Consider the following 20357-nt stretch of genomic DNA (forward strand, 5'->3'; position numbering starts at 1 on the left):
CCACCCTTTACATCAGAGAATTATTCATGAACTCTAACACAAAATCTTACTCTAAGGAGCTCCACCACTGCTCATGCCCAAAGCCTCTTCAGAAGACAGAAAAGTTCCCCACATTCTCCTCTTCCCTTTCAAGCACATGGGAAACAAACCCTTGGAGCAAGTGTAGCCAGAAGGACACATTTGAAGACACACCGGGGTTTAATGTCTAAAGAAAGACAAGCCCACATTTATGGGAGAAGACATTTTTATTCTCTTCATTACCTGCCATAACTGTACCAGACCAATGCTCTGAGCCAGTCTGCCACACAGCTCAGATCTTCAAGCAATTTAGGCATCAAGGCAAGGAAAATGAGTCCTAAGTTATCCAGAAAATGAATAAGAAAGTAAGTGTGGAAATACAAGTGTGGAAGAGAGAAGAAAACTGCACTTGAGAGACAACACAATGCTCTAAGAAGCACCTTCACTTCAGAAAATCAGATATGCCTGAAACATCTTTCAATCTTAGCTCAAGAGTTTCTGCTGCTTCCGAGTGTTTTCGGTGACTCCTGTCCTTCCCACACCCAGAATTTGTGCTTCTCCTTCTCTGGGTGGGAGCCCAGGGCATTTCTCGAGCTGTGGCTTCAAAAAGGCTTCTCCTCCTCCACCTCCTGCCAGGACCAGCAGCAATAGGGGCAGAGCCCTCATTCTCCTTCCCTGGGGCTGGCAAGGGGAGGAGGTTTTGTTCCCTGGGGTGAATATTCTCAGATCCTGCCAGGATGGATGTGCTGAATCTCCTGGCTTTGGGAGCAGCTGGGAGGGAAGGCTTGGGAATCTCGCTGGGAATCTGAATCCATGCAAGTCCCTCACTCACTGCATCCTTGCTCAGCCTCATGCTGCGCCTCACCCTGACCTCAGCACTGGCACTGCTCCTCCTGCAGGCCTGCAGGGATCCCTCCTTTGCATGGGGCACTGAGAAAAATTCTTCCACATTGTAAGAGGAAACTGGAAGATCAGCCCCAGTTATTTCCAAGTTTTCAGCAGGAGGGAAGAAGAAGGCACGGCTGCTTCTTCTTCTCCTTGCTGAATCACCTCTGACAGAATCCTTTTGAGGACACTTGGTTCTCTGGGCAGCCTCCTGTACATCCTGTCGTTCCAGAATTTCCAGCCCAGTTAAGAGATTTCCTTGTAATTTCTCCTTTTCTATCATGGAACTGCTTTCTTTTGCTTCTTTTTCACATGGAGTCTCTTTATCTTGCTGGAAATACTCAGATGTATCAAAATCACCTTCTCCATCTGGCACAGTGTTTGAAAACTGGGGGGACAAAAAAATAATAATAATTCTTAGTTTTTTTTGAAATATAGGCAGAGGTAATCCATAAAAAAAACTGGTTTCAAACAGCTGAACTGGTTATTGTTTTCATGTCAATCTCCAAAATCCCAACAACTGACAGGGAATCCTGCAGGCTGGAATCTGTTTCAGTGTGAGGCCAAACTTAGGTCACTTGGGAAGCAGAGAATGCTGGAATGGCCAGGGCTGGAAGGGACTTTAAAGATCATCCCATTGCACCCCCTGCCATGGGCCCAGGCTGCTCAGAGGCTGAGCTGAGTTCTGAATGCCCAAGGATGGAGATTCCATGGCTGCCTGGTCCTCAGTTTGATCACTCCTAGTGTTTTTCCCCCAAAGATCCCTCCTGTGGTCCCTCAGCCCAGCAGTTACCTCGGGAGCAGGGCCAGGAGCAGCCTCCAGGCTCCCTGGCACCTCAGAGTCTCCAGGCCCAGAGCTGGAGGCCGCTGCCTGCTCCAGGAGCCCGGGGCACACAGCACGGAGCTTCCCACTCCTCCTCCCATCCTGGGGCTGCTGGGGAGTGTCCCTGCAGGCACCCCTGGCTTTGGGATTGCCCAAAGCTGCAGCCTCTGAATGAGAACAAACACATGGTTAATTGAGTACAAAACCTTCCAGGTATTACAAGAAAAGCTTGGTGGTATTTCACTTCTTATATAAATTATTTCTTATACTTCTTTACCTATATAAAAATAACTTTCTAAATGAGTATCCCAGATAAACAGTGGGGAACAAACCCAACAGAAAGCTCTGCACATCCCTTAACTCTTCATGCCCAACTCAGCAGCTTAAAGACTGCCAAAACAGCAGTACCAAAGTAAAGATTTACTTTAATAAATTGTCAGATTTACACTGAAATCCAGCAAGAACTGAATTTATCAGATGGACATTGTTAATTTATTAGATCCTCCAGACTCTGCTATTACAGAAGCAATTAAAAGTAAAAAAAAACATATTTTTGTGTGTGTTCTTGTGTTGAAATAAAGGAACAGAAAGAACAAAGCAAAACAAAACTAAAACCCAAATTACCTGTAGAAAGTGTGGCTGCCTTTGGTGAGTTTGGAGATGAGAGGGAAGAGAAAACCTCTGGAATTTCAGGGATAGGGCTGAGAAGGGGTTTCTTGGAAGCCATTTCTCTTTCCCCATACAAAGATTTCTTGACTTTTTTCTTTCTCCTTCTCCCAAAGCTTGGGTATTTTGTTTTCTGAAAAGATTGAGAAGGACAATAAAACAGAATAAAGTGAAATTTTAATAATCCTCTACAATATTTTTGAATAAGTGATGTCATGACTGGATTTTGATGGATGACAACTGTTTCCCCTAAAAGGAATGTTCCACTTCTTTTGCTAGCTACAGAAGAATCTAAAAACTCAAAAGCAAAAAAGAATTACTTTTCTAACAAGGCTCTGCAAGAGCTTGGTAAGGGAATAACCACAAATTCATTTGTTGGCCCTCAAGTCTGAGAAGTAACACACAAACACCTCTCTCCAAAAAGATCCTTTAGGCCCTACAAGCATTCAAGCCCTCAAGTCAGGAAAGAAGAGGGATGGGACAGGAAATGCAGGAAAACAAGATGGGGATGAAGAAGAAAATATTGGCAGCAACAGAAATATCAAAATAAACCTGTAAGACACAAGGAGAGACACTTGGAGAGAGAAATAAATAAAAATAAGAGCAGAATTCAGCAACTGCAGCAGCTGGCACTCACCTTGGTCTTCTTGGGAGCAGCTTTGGTTGGATTCTCCTGTCTCAGAATCTTGCTCATTCCTAGGTTTTTAGTGTCTTTGTCATTCCCAGTGTTTGTGGCTCCCAAGCTGCTGCAGTCAGTGTCCTCTGCCACGGCCCTGCACTGCTGAGGAATGGGATTTGGGGTGCTTGGGGGCACCTGCTGCTTATAATACCCCACCAGAGTTCAACAGGCATGAGAATCAAATGGAATTAATCTCTATCACCTCATTAAGGGTTGGCACAACTGGAAATTAAATATTTCAGATTCATTTCTCCCAGTCCTGTTTGTATTATAATGAAGATACAGTAAATTTTCATCTTCAGTTATTTAAGAAAATGGGTTAGTTTTTATATTCCTCTGCTTTTCGCCCTCCCCTCCCACCAGAGCTGTCCAACACTGAAATCTGAAAGCACTTCTTGTACAGTCAATTGTGTGCCTTGAAATTCCAGCAACCAAAACATTTTTGTCAGATTATCTGGAAAAGCACCTGGAAAATTCAATAGAAATTGTCAATTTAAGTATCAGGCTTTAATTTTTAATAACTGGAAAATCATTTTCATTGAAAAAAAACTCATTTCCTCAAGGCACTAACAGGAGGTATTTCCATACACCAGGATATAGATAATCCTCATACCTGAGGCTGGAAAAACTTTTTTAAGCATCAAGAGGGATAAAAGAGAACAATTCTGCCTGAAGAAGTTCAAAAAAACAAAGTAAATTTGTTTGTCCTTATCACTAAGGAAACTCACCTTCCTTTTAGTAGACCAAGTTATCATGTCAGGTTTGTCAGTCTCTGCTACTATAAATGAAAAAAAAAAGGGTTTTAATCAGTGTCAATGCAAGTTAATCACATTTGGAGGAAACTACCTGCATAATTTCTGATATTATGCACTTCAAACACTTTAATCTGGAGTAGAAATTCAGTCTTGAGGACTATGAAACATGTCAAGATAAAAAATTTCTACCTTGCTCTACAAAACAGAGGAAAACTCAGCCTCTGAGGATTTGGTAACAGTAATTAGAACATCCACAGCTTTCACGGATAAATATGCACAACCCACTTTCAATTATTTTCTTGTTGGGTTGCTGTTTAAAAATCATCAAAATTACAGTATAAGAATCAAGATTCTAAAAACAAAAATTACTTTAAGCAGTAAAATTTTCACAGGAAGATATCACAAGTCTAAATAAGATCCAGCTACTGCTATGAGGTTCAGAAGAAAACCTTTCCATTTAAATGCTAGCATTCAAATTTTAGCATGATTGAAAAATATCCCCTTGTATTAAAAAACAAAAATACAAACAGAAAAATGAACCAAAAGCCTCAACTCTTAATTTTCAGGTACAAAAAGATTCATTATCTACTGAGCAAAAGACAAGTTGGGGTTACCTTCTGCATTTTGGACAGGTGAAGGGGCTCCTGCAGCAACAGAACCTTCCAGGAATTCTGGGAGAGGCTCAACACCTTCCTTCAAACAAAAAATTACATTTCTTGGCAATAAATTACAGTAGATATTTGATGGACCTTGTCCATCAGTGTTTGTAGACAAAATGGTTTTGTTTCCTGAAAGAAAACACCTTTGCTCTGTGTGGCAAAACAAAACACAACAGCAAAACATAAGAAAAAGCAAAGGGAAAAACATTTCAAGATCCAGAAACCTCCTAAAACAGCTCTCTAAGCCAAAGTGCTGGTCAGAATGCCTAAAAACTCAACTTCTCAGTGTGACCCAAGAACTCCAAGCAGACTCTGCTGAAATATTGAAACAATCTCTTTGTAAAACCAAGGAGGCTGGGGGTGGAATTAACCAAGAATCGACCATTCCCAGGTAATAGAGAACAACAAACTCACATCATCCCAACCAAAATCCAGGAGGGGCAGAGGCTCCTCAGAGAGGCCCGGCCTTGCCCGGAGGCTCTGCCCTTGGGGACAGCCTGGGGAGGCTCCTCTGCGTAAGGGGGTGTTGGCAGGAAGGCTTTGGTCAAAGATTTCAGGGCTCAGAACTTCCCCAAAAGTCACTTTTTTCTTCTTTGGTGTTTTGGAGCTCTGGCTGTCAGTTCTCTCTGTTGGAATAAAATGAAATAAACAGCTGAATGAAGGGGGATTGGCACAGAGCAGAGGCTTTGTTAGAGATTGAAATATTCTCCTAAAAAACATCACCCAAATGATCAGCAAAATGCTACTTTTCATGGCCTGTGAGGCCAGCCAGGATTTTCACTCTGGATTTATTAAAAAATTAAGGAAGAAACAGACTAAAAATGACCATCTGTTCCCCAAGTTTCAGTTAAAAAATGTAAAACTCCTTTAAAAATCAGAGATTCTATTCTGGTGTTCGAGGCTTTCTGAAGTTTTGGGGTGGGAGTAATTTTTTTTTGATAGATGTTCTTTTCCTTGGCAATCTTGTTTTCCATGTCATCAGCAGGATGCCACAAGGAGGTCATTCAGTGGTGATTAATACCAAAAACCAGATTTTGCAAAGAGGCAAAATCTTTCCATCTTAGACAATACTTTAGTTAAAAAAGAAATGAAAAAAGCCAAGGGGAATCTGACCTGCTTGCAATGTTTCAAAGGCTTTTACACAATTGGAGACTCCAGCAGATTCACCTCCTTCTCTGTCACTGGCACCGTTTGAGTATTCCTGTCAAATTTAAGATATACAGTTCAATAAAATTTAATTAAAATATTGTCCTCTAAGCAGCATTTAATAATCAAGCCTTTTGTTTAGCCAAATCTACTTGTTTGGTGTATGAATAAAGCTCAAAAACATTAATTTCATGGATTCATGGAATGGTTTTGGTGGGCAGGGAGCTTAAAATGATCCAGTGCCATCCCTGCCATGGCAGGGACACCTCCCCCTGTCCCAGGCTGCTCCAAACTGGCTTGGAACACTTCCAGGGATCCAGGGGCAGCCCCAGCTCCTCTGGGAATTCCATCCCAGCCCCTTCCCACCCACTCAGGGAACAATTCCTTCCCAATATCCCATCTAAAACTGCCCTTAGTCAGTTTGAAACCATTCCCTGTGTCCTGGAACTCCAGACCTTCATAAAGTCTCTGTTTTTCCTGTCACCCCTTCAGGTCCTTGAAGGTACAGTTGGGTCACCCTAGATCCTCTCACACCACAAAACCTCCAAGCAAAGCTCCCAAGATGGCCAAGCAGCATTAAATCATTTCCAATTCCTTCCCAGTTAAATCAGTCAGCACAGCAATTAGTCAAATCAAATCAAAGCACCTTTGGGCTCATCCTTAGTCCAAGCACTGAACCAACCTTGGTGCTGTCCATGAGCTCCCTACCCAGGGTTTTCTTCAGGATGGATCTCAGCAGGGAGCTGCTCTGGGAGAGGTCACTGCTGGGAATTTTCCCTTCTCCCAGTGGTGTTCCAGGGGTTTGGCTTCCCTCCAGTACTGCCAGGCTCACACCTCCCACAAGCTCAGCCTTCCTGGTGCTGAGATCTGAGACAGCACCACTGTGGGCACACTTGGGAACTGGAGAGAAAGCACAGAGCTCTGACACCAAAAGGTTGAAGGAAAACTGACAAAACTTTAGTATAAAAACATGAGCTATAAAACTGCACACATCTCAACAGATCCTGTGTGGAAACATCCCACAAAAATTTATCAGTCTGTGAGTTCTGGCTTCTTCTGAGCCACATGTACTATTCGGTGTTCTCAGAAATTTATAAAATAAATTTACAATACAAGAAAGGAGCAGTACATGAAGGAAAAGTTACGTCAGATTTCTACAGCATCCTAAATTGTAAACAAGATGACAAATGTCAGCTGAAACAGTTCCTGAAAAATATTCCAGTATTTTTATTCCTTAATGAGGGTTTAACAAAGATTATAACAGTGCTGAATCCTCTTACCATGGCCTGTTTCCAGAGTATCTCCAGTTACAACAGTCTCCAAGGACTTAATGGGATTTTGCTGCTCATAAACCCATTCCTAAAGAAAAAGTCACAGGATTTTTACAACAGCACAAACTATGGAGGGTTTTAATCCCACAGATAAGGATTTCAGAGTTTTCCCCATCATCCACTCTTTCACCTGAATTTGTTTTCCCTAAACACCCAGGGAAATATTTAGAAAATGCTTAATTAATGAAGAAATTGTCTATTTTAATGTCTAACTTAGAGGTTTCTCCCCAGCTCAAAGCACCTTTGCAGCAGCAGGGCCAGCAGCAGTCACAGCTCGGCATGGGGACAAGATGCTGCAGATCCTGAGCTCACTCCTGATGCTCTTGGTCCCATTTCCTTTTAAATTTTCTTGCAAAGCAGCTCCTCTGTTGCCCAACATGAACTCTTCTCTCCACTGCTCCAGGTTTGGCTCTTTGTTAACAGGTGCTTTATTCAGAGCTGCATAAATTAAAAATAAAACAGAACCCAAACAAACTGCAAAGAGAAACTTCAGGTTTTTCAATGAATTTTCTTTTTGTGTTTCTTTATCAAGAGGTGCAAAAAGTCAGGTAATGTTCTAGGCAGGGAGAAGACATTTTTTAGATCTACTTCAAAAATAACATTTCCAGCCTTCAAAATAAGTGATTCATTTCATATAAATGTTATTAAGACCTGCAATAGCAGAACAGTAAAATGAAAACCATTCTCTGTTTCATGCAAAAAGAATGCAAAAACATAAGTGCTCAATGAGAAATCTATCAAAGAAGACAAATCTAGGAAACAAAACTAAGGAGTCCCAAAAATGCAAGTTTTAGAGAAACCACTAATCAGGGTGCATTAAGATGGTTTAAACAAACAAACCAAACTTCAAACCAAGCACAAGCACTTGTGCTGAGCCTTATAAAGGAAGATTATTCTGTTTTTTAAGAAATATTTCTGGTTTCATACTTTCAGCCTAAAGGAAGAGCTGATATTTAAGGTAAATCACTGACCAGGATATTTAATCAACTCACATGAACCTCCTTCCTGGAAAGGCTCCCCCAGGTGTGAGATCCCAGCCTCCCCCTCAGCTTCTTGCAGGGATTCAAAACAGGCTTGGAAAGCTTCCATCCTGTCCTTCAGCGACCTCACATTTGCAGGTTTAAAAGGACTGATCTGCCAAAACAAAATTAACCCCATCAGGCATTTCTTCCCTCACCATTTGAGCTTTAATGTTTTGGATTTCCACCTTGACCTAAAAGACGAAGAATCTGGCATTTAATCTGGCTTCAATTGTATCTGTACAGTAAAAATACGGGAAAAAAGGAACTTCACCCAGAAATCTGGTACATTTTATTTCATTTGATCTGTTCTTCTAGTCTATACAATTTGCTTTCTGACAGCCCAGCATGGTTCAAGTCATGAACACATCTGATTAACTAAATCATTCACACTTGAAGTCACTTCATTTGGAACAAGCAACAGTTAAACTACCCAAGAACCAAGTGTAGCAAACACAGGAATGTAACAAAAGTTAAAATACATCAGCAAGCTTAACATGGAGAAGAAATTTCAGCCTCTACACAGTGCAAACAAAACCTGGAACACCCCTTTGTCAGGTGACCAAGGGACAGCAGCAAATCAATGCCAGTTATCCCTACTGCTGGATTCTTCCCAAGACTTGCCTCTCCTCCCAGCACAAGGTGGCTCCTGGAGGGAGTGGAAGTTCCCCATCATATCTTTGGGAAGGATTCTCACCTGGGTGAAAGCTTCTTTCTGCCTGCTGCTCCTCTGCTGGGCCAGGTACCGGATCAGGGTATTGTTTTCTGGTGATCCCCTCAATCCAACCGTTGACCTTCTCCTAAATTTTAGGGAAGTTGGGGAAGTCCCTGAAAAGGGGACGAGAGGAGAGGTTAGAAAGAAAAACAAAGCACAAAACCACAGAAATGTTTTGGAATACCTAACACTCTAAAATGGTAATTTTTTATCCTTTTTAAGGTTAATTAATGCTACTTTTTCTAAGATACAAAATTACCTGCTCAGCCTAAGAAACCTCCCTGAGCACATCACCTTAAGGGTCTTAAAGCTATTAAATCACAAACCAAGTCTGCCTTTTAGCTTTTCAATTGCTTGCGAGTATTTTCACCAATACTTGCAGAATTTGTCTTGCAATTCCCTTGTGAAAGTCAAACACTTCATTAACTCAAGAGAGATAAACAGGGAGCATTTACCTGTGTAGGATATAGCCAGTTAAACGGTATCATTATCTTGTATATGGGATATCCTATAAATACGTTGTAGCAACAGCCTCTCAGAGTGTGCTCCTGGGCATACTCAAACTCTCATCACCTGAATCTGCCCTAAATTAGAGCCTTTGGCAGGAGGCTGGACTAAACGAGCTGCAGAAGCCCCTCTGAGAAGGACAAAAGTAATTTGTCACCCCAGCCTCACCCGTGGGCCGTTTGCCAACATTTTCCCGAGCGATCCCAAACTCAGCAGTTACCACAGCGGCAAAATCAACAGGTTTGTTCCCCTCTTCGGATAGTCTAAAATCAGGTTTTGCTTCCACTTTGTCTCTCTCAGGAGTGGAGAAGTCATTTCCCAAGGGAACAGTTTGGCTGCTGGAAAAATCCCCTTTGGTGTGCAAAGGTAAGGGGAGTTCAATGAGCACATCCCCCCTGAGCGCCCCAAAACACTTCCCAGGGAGCTGCCAGCTCACATCAGCCCCCTGGGGCTGACACAAATTCTCCTCGGGGCATTTCAGGACACGTTTTGGTGGCTGTGTCTGGTTCCCATCAGTGAAATTCTCCTTATTGGATGGTCTGATGCCTTTGGGTTTGGTCACTTTGCAGCTCTTCTGGTCTCTTGATGGAGGGAAAGAGGCCTCTTCCTTCTGTTCAGGAGAACCACGCTCATTTTCTTTAACTTTCAGGGGAGTTTTAGATCCTCTGAGCATTGTTTGGGATTTATTTGAAGGAACATTCACTCAGCCTTTACTCCTGTAATTACAGATTCCTATTAAAAAGAAAAAAAAATATTATTTGCTAAGAACAAGAGCTCACTACCACGCTCAAGCTTCTTCCAAATCTGCATTTTTCCTGGACAAGGTGTTAAACAGGAGGGTGGGAAGGGAAATTTATCCCCAAAAAACTGCAGGGAAAGGACCCAAGGGGCAGGGACCAGAAAGAAAAACACAAGAGCACTAAAACCCTGCATTATAAACAGGCACAGGCGTGGCTCAGGGTAAGGAGCCACAAGGCTCTGTCAATCCTCACATTAATGTAAAATACATGTATAAAATACATTAATCACAATCACACTGCAACTGTCTTGTTCCAAGTGTTACAACAAATATCCAGCAGTTTAATACTACTTTTAACAACACTAATTAGTAGCAGCAGAAAGAGAAGGAAAGTCTTGGAAAGAAATCAACAAAATTAAACCCACTAGCAATATGTATTTTTTAAAGTATCACGAGCTTTTGATTAGAAACTTTAAAAGGCTAGAGTTTTTTTGCAGTTAGTTTCGTGAAGTTAATGACGGACGACTCAATAACGTGACTCTGCAACTTAGCTCCTGCAAATACGCGCACTTTTAGAAACAAAATTACCGAAATTAACCTTTTTAACAACGCCTGGGCAACCTTTTTCTTTCTTATTTTTCCTTTTTTCTGCTCTCAGACCCCAGCGGAGCCCGATGGCCACAATCACAGCCACCAGACGAGGGAAAAGCCCCCACAGCGGGGCTCCCCCGGTCTGTAGCACCCCTTGGGCGCTCGCACCCCGCAACCCCGGAGCTCACCCCAGGTACCCGGGTACCTCCCGCATCCACCCGGCCAGCCCAGAGGATTCTCCCCACCCTCCCGGCCCCGCCAAGGGCTCCTCGCTCCGGTTCCCTCTGAGCCGCCCTCACCAGGGCCCGCGCCCGGCCCGCCGCACGCTTTCAAACCGCGCCACGCCCCCGCGGATCCCTCCGCGCCCCCGCCCCTTCGCCCAGCCCCAGTGCCCGCCGCAGCCAGCCCGGCCTTGGCAGCACCGCAGGGAAGACGGCTCATGGGGGCGACCCCTCGCCGCTGCTCTGCCCCGGGGGTCAGAGGGATCGGCGGGGACAGGGGGGATTCTTTGAGCAGGCGGAGGGATTGCGGGCCGTTGAGACGTAGCACCGCTTTGGTACAAGAGGAAAAAAATAACACGATTAAATGGACTCATTCAACGGCCCGCGCACACGTGACAGGTAACAACCAATCAAAGAGCGTTTATGCAAATATAAACGCTCCTTCCGGTCGCGATTGGCTGCCGCCCCGATTTTCCCCGCCTCCTCGCTGCCCATTGGGAGGGCACGCGGCGCCTCGCAACGCTGATTGGCCGTGGGGCCTGCCCGTCAGCGCCCGCCTTTTCCGGGTGTCGGCGCGGCGGCGGGCGCAGCATGAGGCGGGTGACGCTGTTCGTCAACGGCAGCGCCCGCAACGGGAAGGTGAGGCCGGGCCGGGGCCGGGTCCCGCTCCCCGCGCCGCCCCGCACCGCTCCGCCCTTCCCACAGCCGCCCCGGCCAGCCCAGCCTGCGCCGCGCGGTGCCGGAGGGGCTCTGGGTCCCCCCTAGCTGCCTGGGGAGGGAATCGCGACAGGCGGGATTTGTCGCGACTGGAGGCGCTTGGTGGCTTTAGGGAGTCGCGTCTGGCTGCCCGTGTGAGGCCCAGCTGTGGGATGAGGGCTCTGAGGGGAGACTGACCCTGCGTGGGGGTAACCTGGGAATAGTCACATTTAATTGCTCAAAATCGTCTCAAGACCGAAAACAGTGATTTTTAGGCCCAACCAGTCCTTGTCCAGCAGAGTAAAAGGCCTCGGGATGCATTGCCACCGGGAGTCCGTGATCTTGGTGTTTCCATCCACATTCTGAGTGTAGACGTTGACGTGACAGTGCTTTAATGTGCTATTAATTCTGGCCATGATCCCACTATTTCCAGCCTGGCCTGGTGTGCAGGAGTTCATGTGACCGCATTTCAGCCTTGCACTTCTGCTAAATTTTGTCTGTGATCTTGATTTTCCCATCCACATCCTGAATGCAGACAGTTCATGTGCTTGTCCTTTAATCCTTGGTTTTATGGAGGGAAGTACATTTGGGAGAGCCTTGGAACAGAACAAGTAACAGTATTTCTTTAGAGAAATAAATAACTGAATTATATTCTTACAGTACCAACAGTTATTCCCTCGCTGCTGTTGCAGTGAGTTTTGGTGGGAGCTGTGCGAAATCACCCTGATTTTGTGTTCAACAGCAAAATTGGTCTTTTCCCTTGTTTCTTGGTCCGGATTCAAATGGATTTTGTTCCTCCTAATAGCCCTGATAACTCTGAAGGGACAGGGCTTTTGGAGCACAGTTTCAGGGGTTTGTTTTTATTCACAGCCTCCACTCTTCTCTCCTCCCCCAGGTCGTGGCTGTGTATGGGACTCTCTCAGATTTGCTCTCTGTGGCCAGCAACAAGCTTGGGATAAAAGCCACCAGCGTCTACAACGGGAAAGGGGGGCTCATTGATGATATTGCTTTGATTAGGTGAGGATCAGCCAGGAAAAGGCAAAGCAAGGCTATGGATTAAGAGACTAATTTGTTAATCCCCCTTAATCAATGCCCAGTGCTTTCCCTAAAAACATTTCCAGCCAGGATGCCCAAAGGTCCTTTTGTGTCTTTTTAACTTCAAACCATTTATTGATTCAGAACTTGATACAAGCTGTGTTTGGGGCCTTTTTAGCTCCTCCTGTGTTGATTCCAGGGCAATGTTCCTGCCATGAAATCCTCATGGTTCCAGTCAGTCCTGGAATGGGGGGGGTTTCTGTAAAGGAGACAAATTCTATCACTCTTTTAGCTTCACAGAATAGTCCCAGACTGGGGAGAAAAGCTATTATTTTGTAAGGATTAATTGATTACACAAGTGGTCCCTACCTGGCTGCTGCAGATAAAATCTCTGGTGAAGTCAGTCCATTCCAGTCCAGTAGAACCTGCAAAATACAGATAAAAATCAGATTCAGAAGTTCCAGCTAATGGCCAGTGGTCATGATGTATCTGAAAGTAATCAAGAGAGGTTCCACTGTTGATTAGATGAACAATAAGTTATGATTAACCTTCTTTTTCTCTTCCCTCTGCCCTCTCCTGTCTCAGGGATGATGATGTTTTGTTTGTCTGTGAAGGGGAGCCCTTCATTGGTGAGTCTGTAATTCTTATATTTAGCTTTCTATTTAATAGAGTTGATTTTGCTTTCATCTAAACTTAAGGTTTTAGTTTGTGGTGTTTTCAGAAGATACCTCTTTGTAATTAAAGAATGTTCACAATTTTTCCAGTAATTACTTTGTTTCTTCTCTGCAGATCCTCAGACTGATGGGAGAGCTCAGGAGGAGCTGACAGGGTCCCACACAGACTGGCTGACTCTCAATGTGGGAGGCAGATATTTCACCACCACCCGGTAAAAATGGTCTTCAAAAACTTCAAAACCTTCATTTCAGTAAAGCAAAAGACCTTAAAAAGTAACTTCCTGTGAAGGTCTTTGACTCCTGCAGCTTTCTCTGTATTTTGTATTTGCCACCACAGTTTTGCAAGAAATTCATTCTTAAACATTTACAGATGAAGGAAAAGTAAAGCTGGGCTGCTTTTGTTTTCTAGGAGCACTTTGGTTAACAAAGAACCTGACAGTATGTTGGCACACATGTTCAAAGACAAAGGTGAGTATATTGAGATAAATGTGATTATTTTTACGTAATAAATAAGCAAAGTAGGCAAAAGTCACTGTCAAGCTGGGGCTCTTGTTCATAAAGTAAAATATCTATAAAGTGTATTAAACTACCAGAGCAGAACAGAGAATTATTTTTAATGACTTTATTTCTCTCTGTTTGTCATCTCACCACCTAATGTAATGCTCTCACAAACTGCAAATACAGCTCCCATCCATTGTCAGTAGTTTGGGTCCTTTTTTTGTTTGTTTCTCTGATTTGAGGTTTTCATCTTGTTGCATCTTCCTCAGTTTTGTCAGCAGAGCCAGTGAGCAAACTGTGCACGAGGCAGCCTTGGGGAGACAATCAGACTAAAATTTCAGTGCTGCTTTTGTCCATGATTTTTTGTATGTGGTAAAAATTCAGTTACTCAGAGCAGGAACAAGTTCATTTTAAGCTGATTTTTTTTCCCCCACTCCTCTTTTCCTTCCTTCTCTCTCCGAACCGCCCTTCCAAGTGGAATGTTTGCTATTCCAGTCCCCTTTGGTAATAAAAAACTGAAAACTGAAGCAAATGCTCTCCTATTAATACATCAAAAGTAATTTTATATATATATATGTTGTGGAAACAGATGCTTGGGGGAATAAGCAAGATCCTAGAGGAGCTTTCCTCATTGACCGCAGTCCCGAGTATTTTGAGCCCATTTTGAACTATTTGCGTCACGGACAGCTCATTGTAAATGATGGCATTAATTTGCTAGGTAGGTATTACCTGTCTGACATCTCCTAAATTATTCCTCCTTGGAATGAAAGCTTTGCCCTCAGGTGCCTGTAGTGAGGCCAGGGGGAGCTTTGTGTGCTCATCCCCGTGGTTGGGAGTTTTCCCTTTGGTGGATTGAGTCTCAGCAGTGCAGCTTCATGTGCTTGCTTTAACAAGGATAGGCTGGTTATTTCTCTTTGGAGCATTAAGAATCCATACTGGATTAATACCTGGAATTCTGGAGTTGATCTCTTTAACCTAATGCTGGTGTTGGAAATGTTGTGTCTTGAGTTGTTTTTCCTTTTAGCTGCAAGCAAACTCTCTCCCCAGTTACATCCAGTATAGTGTGTGTGTGTTCTCCAGTAAGGGGAGAGAAGGGTGCTGCTCTCTAGATCAGCAGTTCCCTGGAATAACCAGCACTGCTTTGTTTGTAGGCGTTTTGGAAGAAGCCAGGTTTTTTGGGATCGACTCCCTCATTGAACACCTGGAAATCGCTATTAAGGTACCTTGCTGTCTGTAAGCCCTGGATGAACGTCCTGCTCTCCCAGGGAATGTGTTACTCAGTCCCTGCCTGCTCCTCTCCCCAGAATTCCCAGCCAGCTGAGGATCACTCTCCCATCTCTCGGAAGGAGTTTGTGCGATTCCTGCTGGCAACACCCACCAAATCCGAACTGCGCTGTCAGGTGAGGGAGCTCAGCCTTTGTCTTTCCAGCAAAACTCCAGGAATTCCTTCCTAACACCAGATCCAATCCTGCCCTCTTGCACTTTAAAACCAGATTTTAAGGAAATCCCCAGATCTCGAGAGCTTTGCAATTTCATTTCATGGTGTTATGTAATAGAATGAATGCTCTTGTGTGTTCATCTAGAACCCTGGAATGGTTTGAGGTGGGAAGGGACCTTAAGGATAATCTTGTTCCAATCTCAGGGACACCTCCCACTGTCCCAGGATGCTCCAGGCCTGGCCATGGATGCTTCCAGGGATGAGGCAGCCACAGCTGCTCTGGGAATTCCATCCCAGCCCCTCACCACCCTCACAGGGAGGAATTTCTTCCCCATATCTCATCAAAACCTGATCTCCAAATCCAATGCCCCATGTCCTTGCACTCTCTGTCCATATAAAAAGTCTCTCCCATCTTTTTACCAGCCCCTTTAAGGTACTGGAAGTGTTCCAGTACATCTGTTTACACACAACTACCCAGACCTGTTTCTTTTAATTCTTCTATGTCCAGACCTCCCCTTTCCCTTCTGTGACCATTTTGGGGGTGTTCACTGGCTTTTCCAGGGTCTAAATTTCAGCGGAGCTGACCTTTCCCGCCTGGATCTTCGCTACATCAACTTCAAGATGGCCAATCTGAGCCGCTGCAACCTGGCCCATGCCAACCTGTGCTGTGCCAACCTGGAGAGAGCTGACCTCTCTGGATCTGTGCTGGATGTAAGGATGCAGCCTGGGCTGCCCTGCACTTGTCTCTAGAAACAGGAATTGGAACAAAAAAAAAAAAAAAAATCAGTTTCCCAATATTTTCTGTGATTGTTCTACTCGCAGTGCTTGCTCACAGTAACAGGGGGGGTTGTGCTTTGGTGGGGGTTCAGTTGCAATTCTAGAATTTAAATCTGTGTTCTGCTGATTTTTGGTATTTATCTTCACACCCTCATGACTCACATCCTGTCCCTGCCAGTGTGCAAACCTGCAGGGGGTGAAGATGTTGTGTTCCAACGCAGAGGGAGCATCCCTGAAAGGCTGCAACTTTGAAGATCCCTCAGGCCTTAAAGCTAATTTGGAAGGTAAGTTTCTGCCTGTTAATTATTCCCTGGAAACAGCCCTGTGCCTGTATATTCACGTAGCAGAAGCTCACTGACCTGCTTCTGCCAGATAATCATGAAATTCCCAATTCTGCCGTGACCTCTCCCAGATTCCCCAGCTCTTAGGAAGCATCACCTGGAGCTGCTGCATGTCTGGGTTTCCCTCCCAGCCCTCCCTATGGGTGTGTTGCAGGTGCCAACCTGAAGGGTGTGGACATGGAGGGCAGTCAGATGACAGGGATTAACCTCCGAGTGGCCACGCTGAAAAACGCCAAACTTAAGAACTGCAACCTCAGAGGAGCCACACTGGCAGGGACTGACTTGGAGGTGAGTTAGCATTCATTTCCTGAGATGGTAATTTAGGGGATTGCTGGCTTTTCTCCAGCTGCAAAGTTGAATTGGAGTTAAGGGAAATGGAGTTAAACTTTTGAACAGAGTTCTGTCTCTATTCAGTTAATATTAATTTTCCTTTCCCCCTTCAGAATTGTGATCTGTCAGGTTGTGATCTACAAGAAGCAAATTTGAGGGGATCTAATGTGAAAGGAGCCATCTTTGAGGAGATGCTGACACCCCTGCACATGTCCCAGAGTGTCAGATAGGGGCCAGTACATGCTGAAGAGAAAGAAATCCAACAATTCATTGTGACTTTCTTCATCTCCTCCCCTTCCTGAGTTAAAGTCCTGGTTATTAGCCACCTTATATTTGCAGTAGTGCCTAGGTAAACTTTTTGATCACTTTTGGGGAGGGAATTTTTGTTTTCAGAGGTACCAGCAGAGAGTTTGTACCTCTGTGAGCAGAGTGAGGAAGTGGGCTGGTGCTGAAACCAGAGAGTGTGGCCAGTTTTGGGGGGGAAAGGGTTCAATGGTTTCATTGTTTAGCATTGCCTCACTTTGGAATGCATTTTAATTTATAAAGCACAATATATGCAATTCTATTTATTAAATCTGTAGCTGCAATATGAATAGAAGATGTTACTCCTGTACAGTAGCAACCAAGTTGAGGTTTACAGGTGTATTTCCAGTCTGTGTCCATGCCAGGGGCAGCTCGGTGTCCCCAGGGGTGCTCAGGTCTCTGCTGGGGTGGAAGCTGATGGGAACATCCCTGCTTACAAATTGGATGTCTTTAATTAATCCTCTCCAAACCAGTGTGGAGGTTCACTGTCAATCACAGCTGGTGAGAATAATCCTGCTTTCACACATCCTGAGCACTCCAGGCTGGAGTTCCTCAGAGTTTTCACCCTTAGTGGTGAATTCAGTACAGAGAGGAAAGCACAGAGCTGTCACCAAAGCAGAGAGAGGGCAGAGGGGCCCCAGCTCGTGCTCCAGCCTCCTCTCATGCCCTCAGCAGGTGAATCTTTCCCTGTATCCCCTCCATGTACTATGCAAAAACACTCCCTGAAAGCTCCCTGGGCATCATCCTTTTCCCAGCTGGATCTCCCTGTTCCGTTTGGGCTGCTTCAGGTGGCTGTAAAAGCATCTTGCCTGGGCCAGGTGCCCTCCTTGCCCTCCCACACCTGCTGGAAGCAGCTGGAGCTGCTTGTGTGTGGAGTTGTGCAGGGCAGAGGCCTCAGCACCCCTGGATGTGGACAAGGAGCTGCTTCCCTTGAGGATCTATGGAGTTCTCAGCTCATACCACCCTTATTTTACACACAATCAAAAAGCACATGAAGAAACTATACCAAAAAAATAAAAAAACTCAATGAAAAAAAGGTGCATCAAGAACTTACCTCAGATGCTTAAACCACCCCAAAGTTAAAACTAACCTTGAATTTAAGGAAATCAAGCTTGTACTGTAGAAATACAAAGGAGGAAAAAGAACCAGTGGATGCCAGCTGGAGTCCCACAGGAGCTGGAGTTCCACAGTTCTTCAGGGGGTTGTCTCTCCCTTGCAGTGCAATTTCTGTCGTCTTGTAGTCTCAGTTGTTGTTACAAAAATGCTGCTTTGCCACCTGTCTGGGAGAGGCTGTGTCTTGGGGGAATTGCAGGATTCTCCCTCCTTTTCAAGTTCATTTGACTCAGGCAAGTGATGTGAACTTGCGAGGCTCAAAATCCCAGAGCCACGAGGTTCCAAACTGGGATTATTTCCTGCAGATCCCTCTGGATCAGGCTCTAGGACAACACAATATCCTTGGAGAAATGGCCTGTAGGTTCCAGGGAAATATTGCAGTGTGACTTTGGAGTCCTTTCTCCCACCTCATGGCTTTCAGTGGGAATGTTGTGTCTGTTGCAGTAGAAGAAGATTCCTAGGGCTAGAGAAACAAATGAATTATTTTTCTTTATCATATTTTGTAGCTGGCAGAAGTAAAACTATTGTATGGGAATATATATATATATATATCTATTTTCATAATCACTGTGTATAAAATATCTTTGAACTTTCACTGAAGCACTATGGAATAATCACAGCATGTGGCACCATTATTTGCAGCTGGATTTTAGGTACCTCTTTTGCCAGGACAGGGCTGTGTGAAGAGCCCTGTGCAGAATTTGCAGGTTCCAGCTAATTTAAGTTGCATTAATAAAAAGTGTGAAAGAGAAAAGTGGCTGGGTTGTTTTCATTTGAATAAAAACCTTAAATCTTACCTGGCTCGTGTGAGAAGAATTTTTTGGTTTAAAGCATAAAATACCTGCTGGAAAAACAATTGTGCTGTGGGGGTTCTGATCCATTAATTGGAAGAATTTGCATGGAATTGTTTTTGGTTTGTCATTCCTCTCCAAGACTCTTCACCCTTTTTGTGCCCACCTTTAATATTTGTTTAATAAAATAATGGGAGTCAGAATAATGAGAGAATCATGGAATATCCTGAGCTGGAAGGGACCCATAAAAGTCCATTTCCTGTGGATGCACCAGAAACCTGTGGAGAAAAAGTTCAGGGCAGACTCATCAGAGCCAGGGTAAGTGGTAGATAACAAAGTGCAATTATTGGGCAAAGCTCTCTTTAAATGTCCAAACCAAATCTGCTTTTACCTCTAAATCTCATTTTTGCAAGGCTGAGCAGGGGAGGAAGGAGGCTCCAAACGGGAGAATTCCTGGGTGAATCCACACGGACAACAGGAACATTTCTCCCACTGACCCCAGCTGATTTCTCAGCTTGATCACCTGAGCTGAGCTCAGTGCTGGCTGCCCCTGCAGGAGTGGGAGGAGCACGGGGGCAGGAAGAATGACTCTACTAAGAGTCACCAAATCCTCCCTGAATCACTTTAATCCATTAAAGCTTCGAGAGGTCATGGGAGCCAGAGCAGAGGATGTTTGGAGAGCAGGGAACATGAGACGTTATCAGGTAGCACAGAACAGCTCACAGCAAGGCAGAGGAGCTGCCAGGTGGGGAAAAATCCAATTTCTGCAGTCAAAATTACTGAACTCCTGCATGCAAATAAATCTTTATAAACCTGCAGTGTTTAGTGTTCAGTCTCGAGACTGAAAAACGGGGAATCATGGAATGGTTTGGGTTGGAAGAGGCCTTAAGGATCAACTGAGGGAGCTCAGTTCCATCCCCAGGGACCCTTACCACTGTCCCAGGCTGCTCCAGCCTGGCCTTGGGCACTTCCAGGGATCCAGGGGCAGCCACAGCTCCTCTGGGAATTCCATCCCAGCCCCTCCCAGTGAAGGAATTTGTCCTAATAAAACCCAAATTATATATTTCTTCCCAACCTAAACCTCCTTTCTTTTCAATTTAAACCCATTCCCCCTTGTCCCTGGCACTCCAGACCCTTCTAAAAAGGATTTTGGGATCCTATTCACACCAGACTCCATCATGCCAACAAAGTAGATTTACAGTCACAGACTCATCCAGTTTAATCCCACCTGGCATTTCACAGGGCAAAGAACACCAAGGCACCTGAATTTAAATATTAAGGAGGAGGATTTCAAACTGCTCTGGGCACTTGAGCAACCACAGGCTCTGTTTGAGCACAGAAGAGTTGTTTCCTTCATAAATGAAGATGGGCATGAGGTGTTGCCTGGATCGTGGAGTCTCCATCCCTGGAAGTACCCAAGGCCAGGCTGGAAGGGGCTTGGAGCACCCTGGGGTAGGGGAAGGTGTCCCTGCACATGGCAGGGGTGGAAATAGATGAATTTAAAGTCTTTTCCAACCCAAAATATTCCAGGATTCTTAAAGAGCTCAATTCCTCACCCATTTCACACCCTCAACAAATTCAAACTCACCCAAGAACTTTCACTAAAG

General features: G+C 44.6%; 2 protein-coding genes across 9 annotated transcripts; one reads left to right on the forward strand and one right to left on the reverse strand.

Moving 5' to 3' along the window:
- Positions 1 to 226: 226 nt before the first annotated feature.
- Positions 227 to 10882, reverse strand: CDCA2 (cell division cycle associated 2). 6 transcript variants are annotated; one of them, XM_015648968.1, is made up of 15 exons: positions 10833 to 10882; positions 9372 to 9935; positions 8679 to 8809; positions 7955 to 8096; positions 7204 to 7400; positions 6912 to 6990; positions 6314 to 6531; positions 5599 to 5686; positions 4900 to 5111; positions 4441 to 4519; positions 3800 to 3849; positions 3030 to 3173; positions 2351 to 2525; positions 1697 to 1893; positions 227 to 1291 (listed from the first exon to the last, which is right to left on the reverse strand). In XM_015648968.1, exons 2-15 carry the CDS (start codon positions 9874 to 9876, stop codon positions 461 to 463), a joined length of 3048 nt encoding a protein of 1015 aa, XP_015504454.1. In that variant the 5' UTR covers positions 9877 to 9935; positions 10833 to 10882; the 3' UTR covers positions 227 to 460. The 6 variants fall into 6 exon arrangements, with proteins under 6 accessions (XP_015504454.1, XP_015504455.1, XP_015504458.1 ...); XM_015648969.3 differs by lacking the exon at positions 10833 to 10882 and adding an exon at positions 10779 to 10799; XM_015648972.3 differs by lacking the exon at positions 10833 to 10882 and adding an exon at positions 10541 to 10707 and having other exon boundaries at positions 3030 to 3170; positions 3800 to 3846.
- Positions 10883 to 11296: 414 nt separating this feature from the next.
- KCTD9 (potassium channel tetramerization domain containing 9) lies at positions 11297 to 18713 on the forward strand. Of its 3 annotated transcripts, none has more exons than XM_015648961.2 (12): positions 11297 to 11393; positions 12346 to 12467; positions 13071 to 13114; positions 13275 to 13371; positions 13569 to 13627; positions 14247 to 14375; positions 14809 to 14876; positions 14962 to 15057; positions 15657 to 15806; positions 16051 to 16156; positions 16368 to 16501; positions 16657 to 18713. In XM_015648961.2, the coding sequence occupies exons 1-12, from the start codon at positions 11346 to 11348 to the stop codon at positions 16771 to 16773; spliced, it is 1170 nt and encodes a 389-aa protein (XP_015504447.1). In that variant the 5' UTR covers positions 11297 to 11345; the 3' UTR covers positions 16774 to 18713. The 3 variants fall into 3 exon arrangements, with proteins under 3 accessions (XP_015504447.1, XP_033375364.1, XP_015504448.1); XM_033519473.1 differs by having other exon boundaries at positions 18602 to 18713; XM_015648962.2 differs by lacking the exon at positions 14247 to 14375.
- The last annotated feature ends 1644 nt before the right edge of the window (positions 18714 to 20357 follow it).

Source organism: Parus major, chromosome 22, assembly GCF_001522545.3.
Source record: "Parus major isolate Abel chromosome 22, Parus_major1.1, whole genome shotgun sequence".
Lineage (NCBI taxonomy): Eukaryota > Metazoa > Chordata > Aves > Passeriformes > Paridae > Parus > Parus major.

Excerpts from the sequence above, each read along its gene's own strand:
- CDCA2 (XM_015648968.1), bottom strand. The coding sequence starts at position 9,876 with ATGCTCAGAGGATCTAAAACTCCCCTGAAAGTTAAAGAAAATGAGCGT. Across the intron at positions 4,520-4,899 it reads TGGATTTTGGTTGGGATGAT|GAAGGTGTTGAGCCTCTCCC; the intron begins GTGAGTTTGTTG and ends TTTTGTTTGAAG. Across the intron at positions 2,526-3,029 it reads CTGCTCCCAAGAAGACCAAG|AAAACAAAATACCCAAGCTT; the intron begins GTGAGTGCCAGC and ends CAATCTTTTCAG.
- KCTD9 (XM_015648961.2), top strand. The coding sequence starts at position 11,346 with ATGAGGCGGGTGACGCTGTTCGTCAACGGCAGCGCCCGCAACGGGAAG. Across the intron at positions 14,877-14,961 it reads ACCTGGAAATCGCTATTAAG|AATTCCCAGCCAGCTGAGGA; the intron begins GTACCTTGCTGT and ends TCCTCTCCCCAG. Across the intron at positions 16,157-16,367 it reads CCTTAAAGCTAATTTGGAAG|GTGCCAACCTGAAGGGTGTG; the intron begins GTAAGTTTCTGC and ends GGTGTGTTGCAG.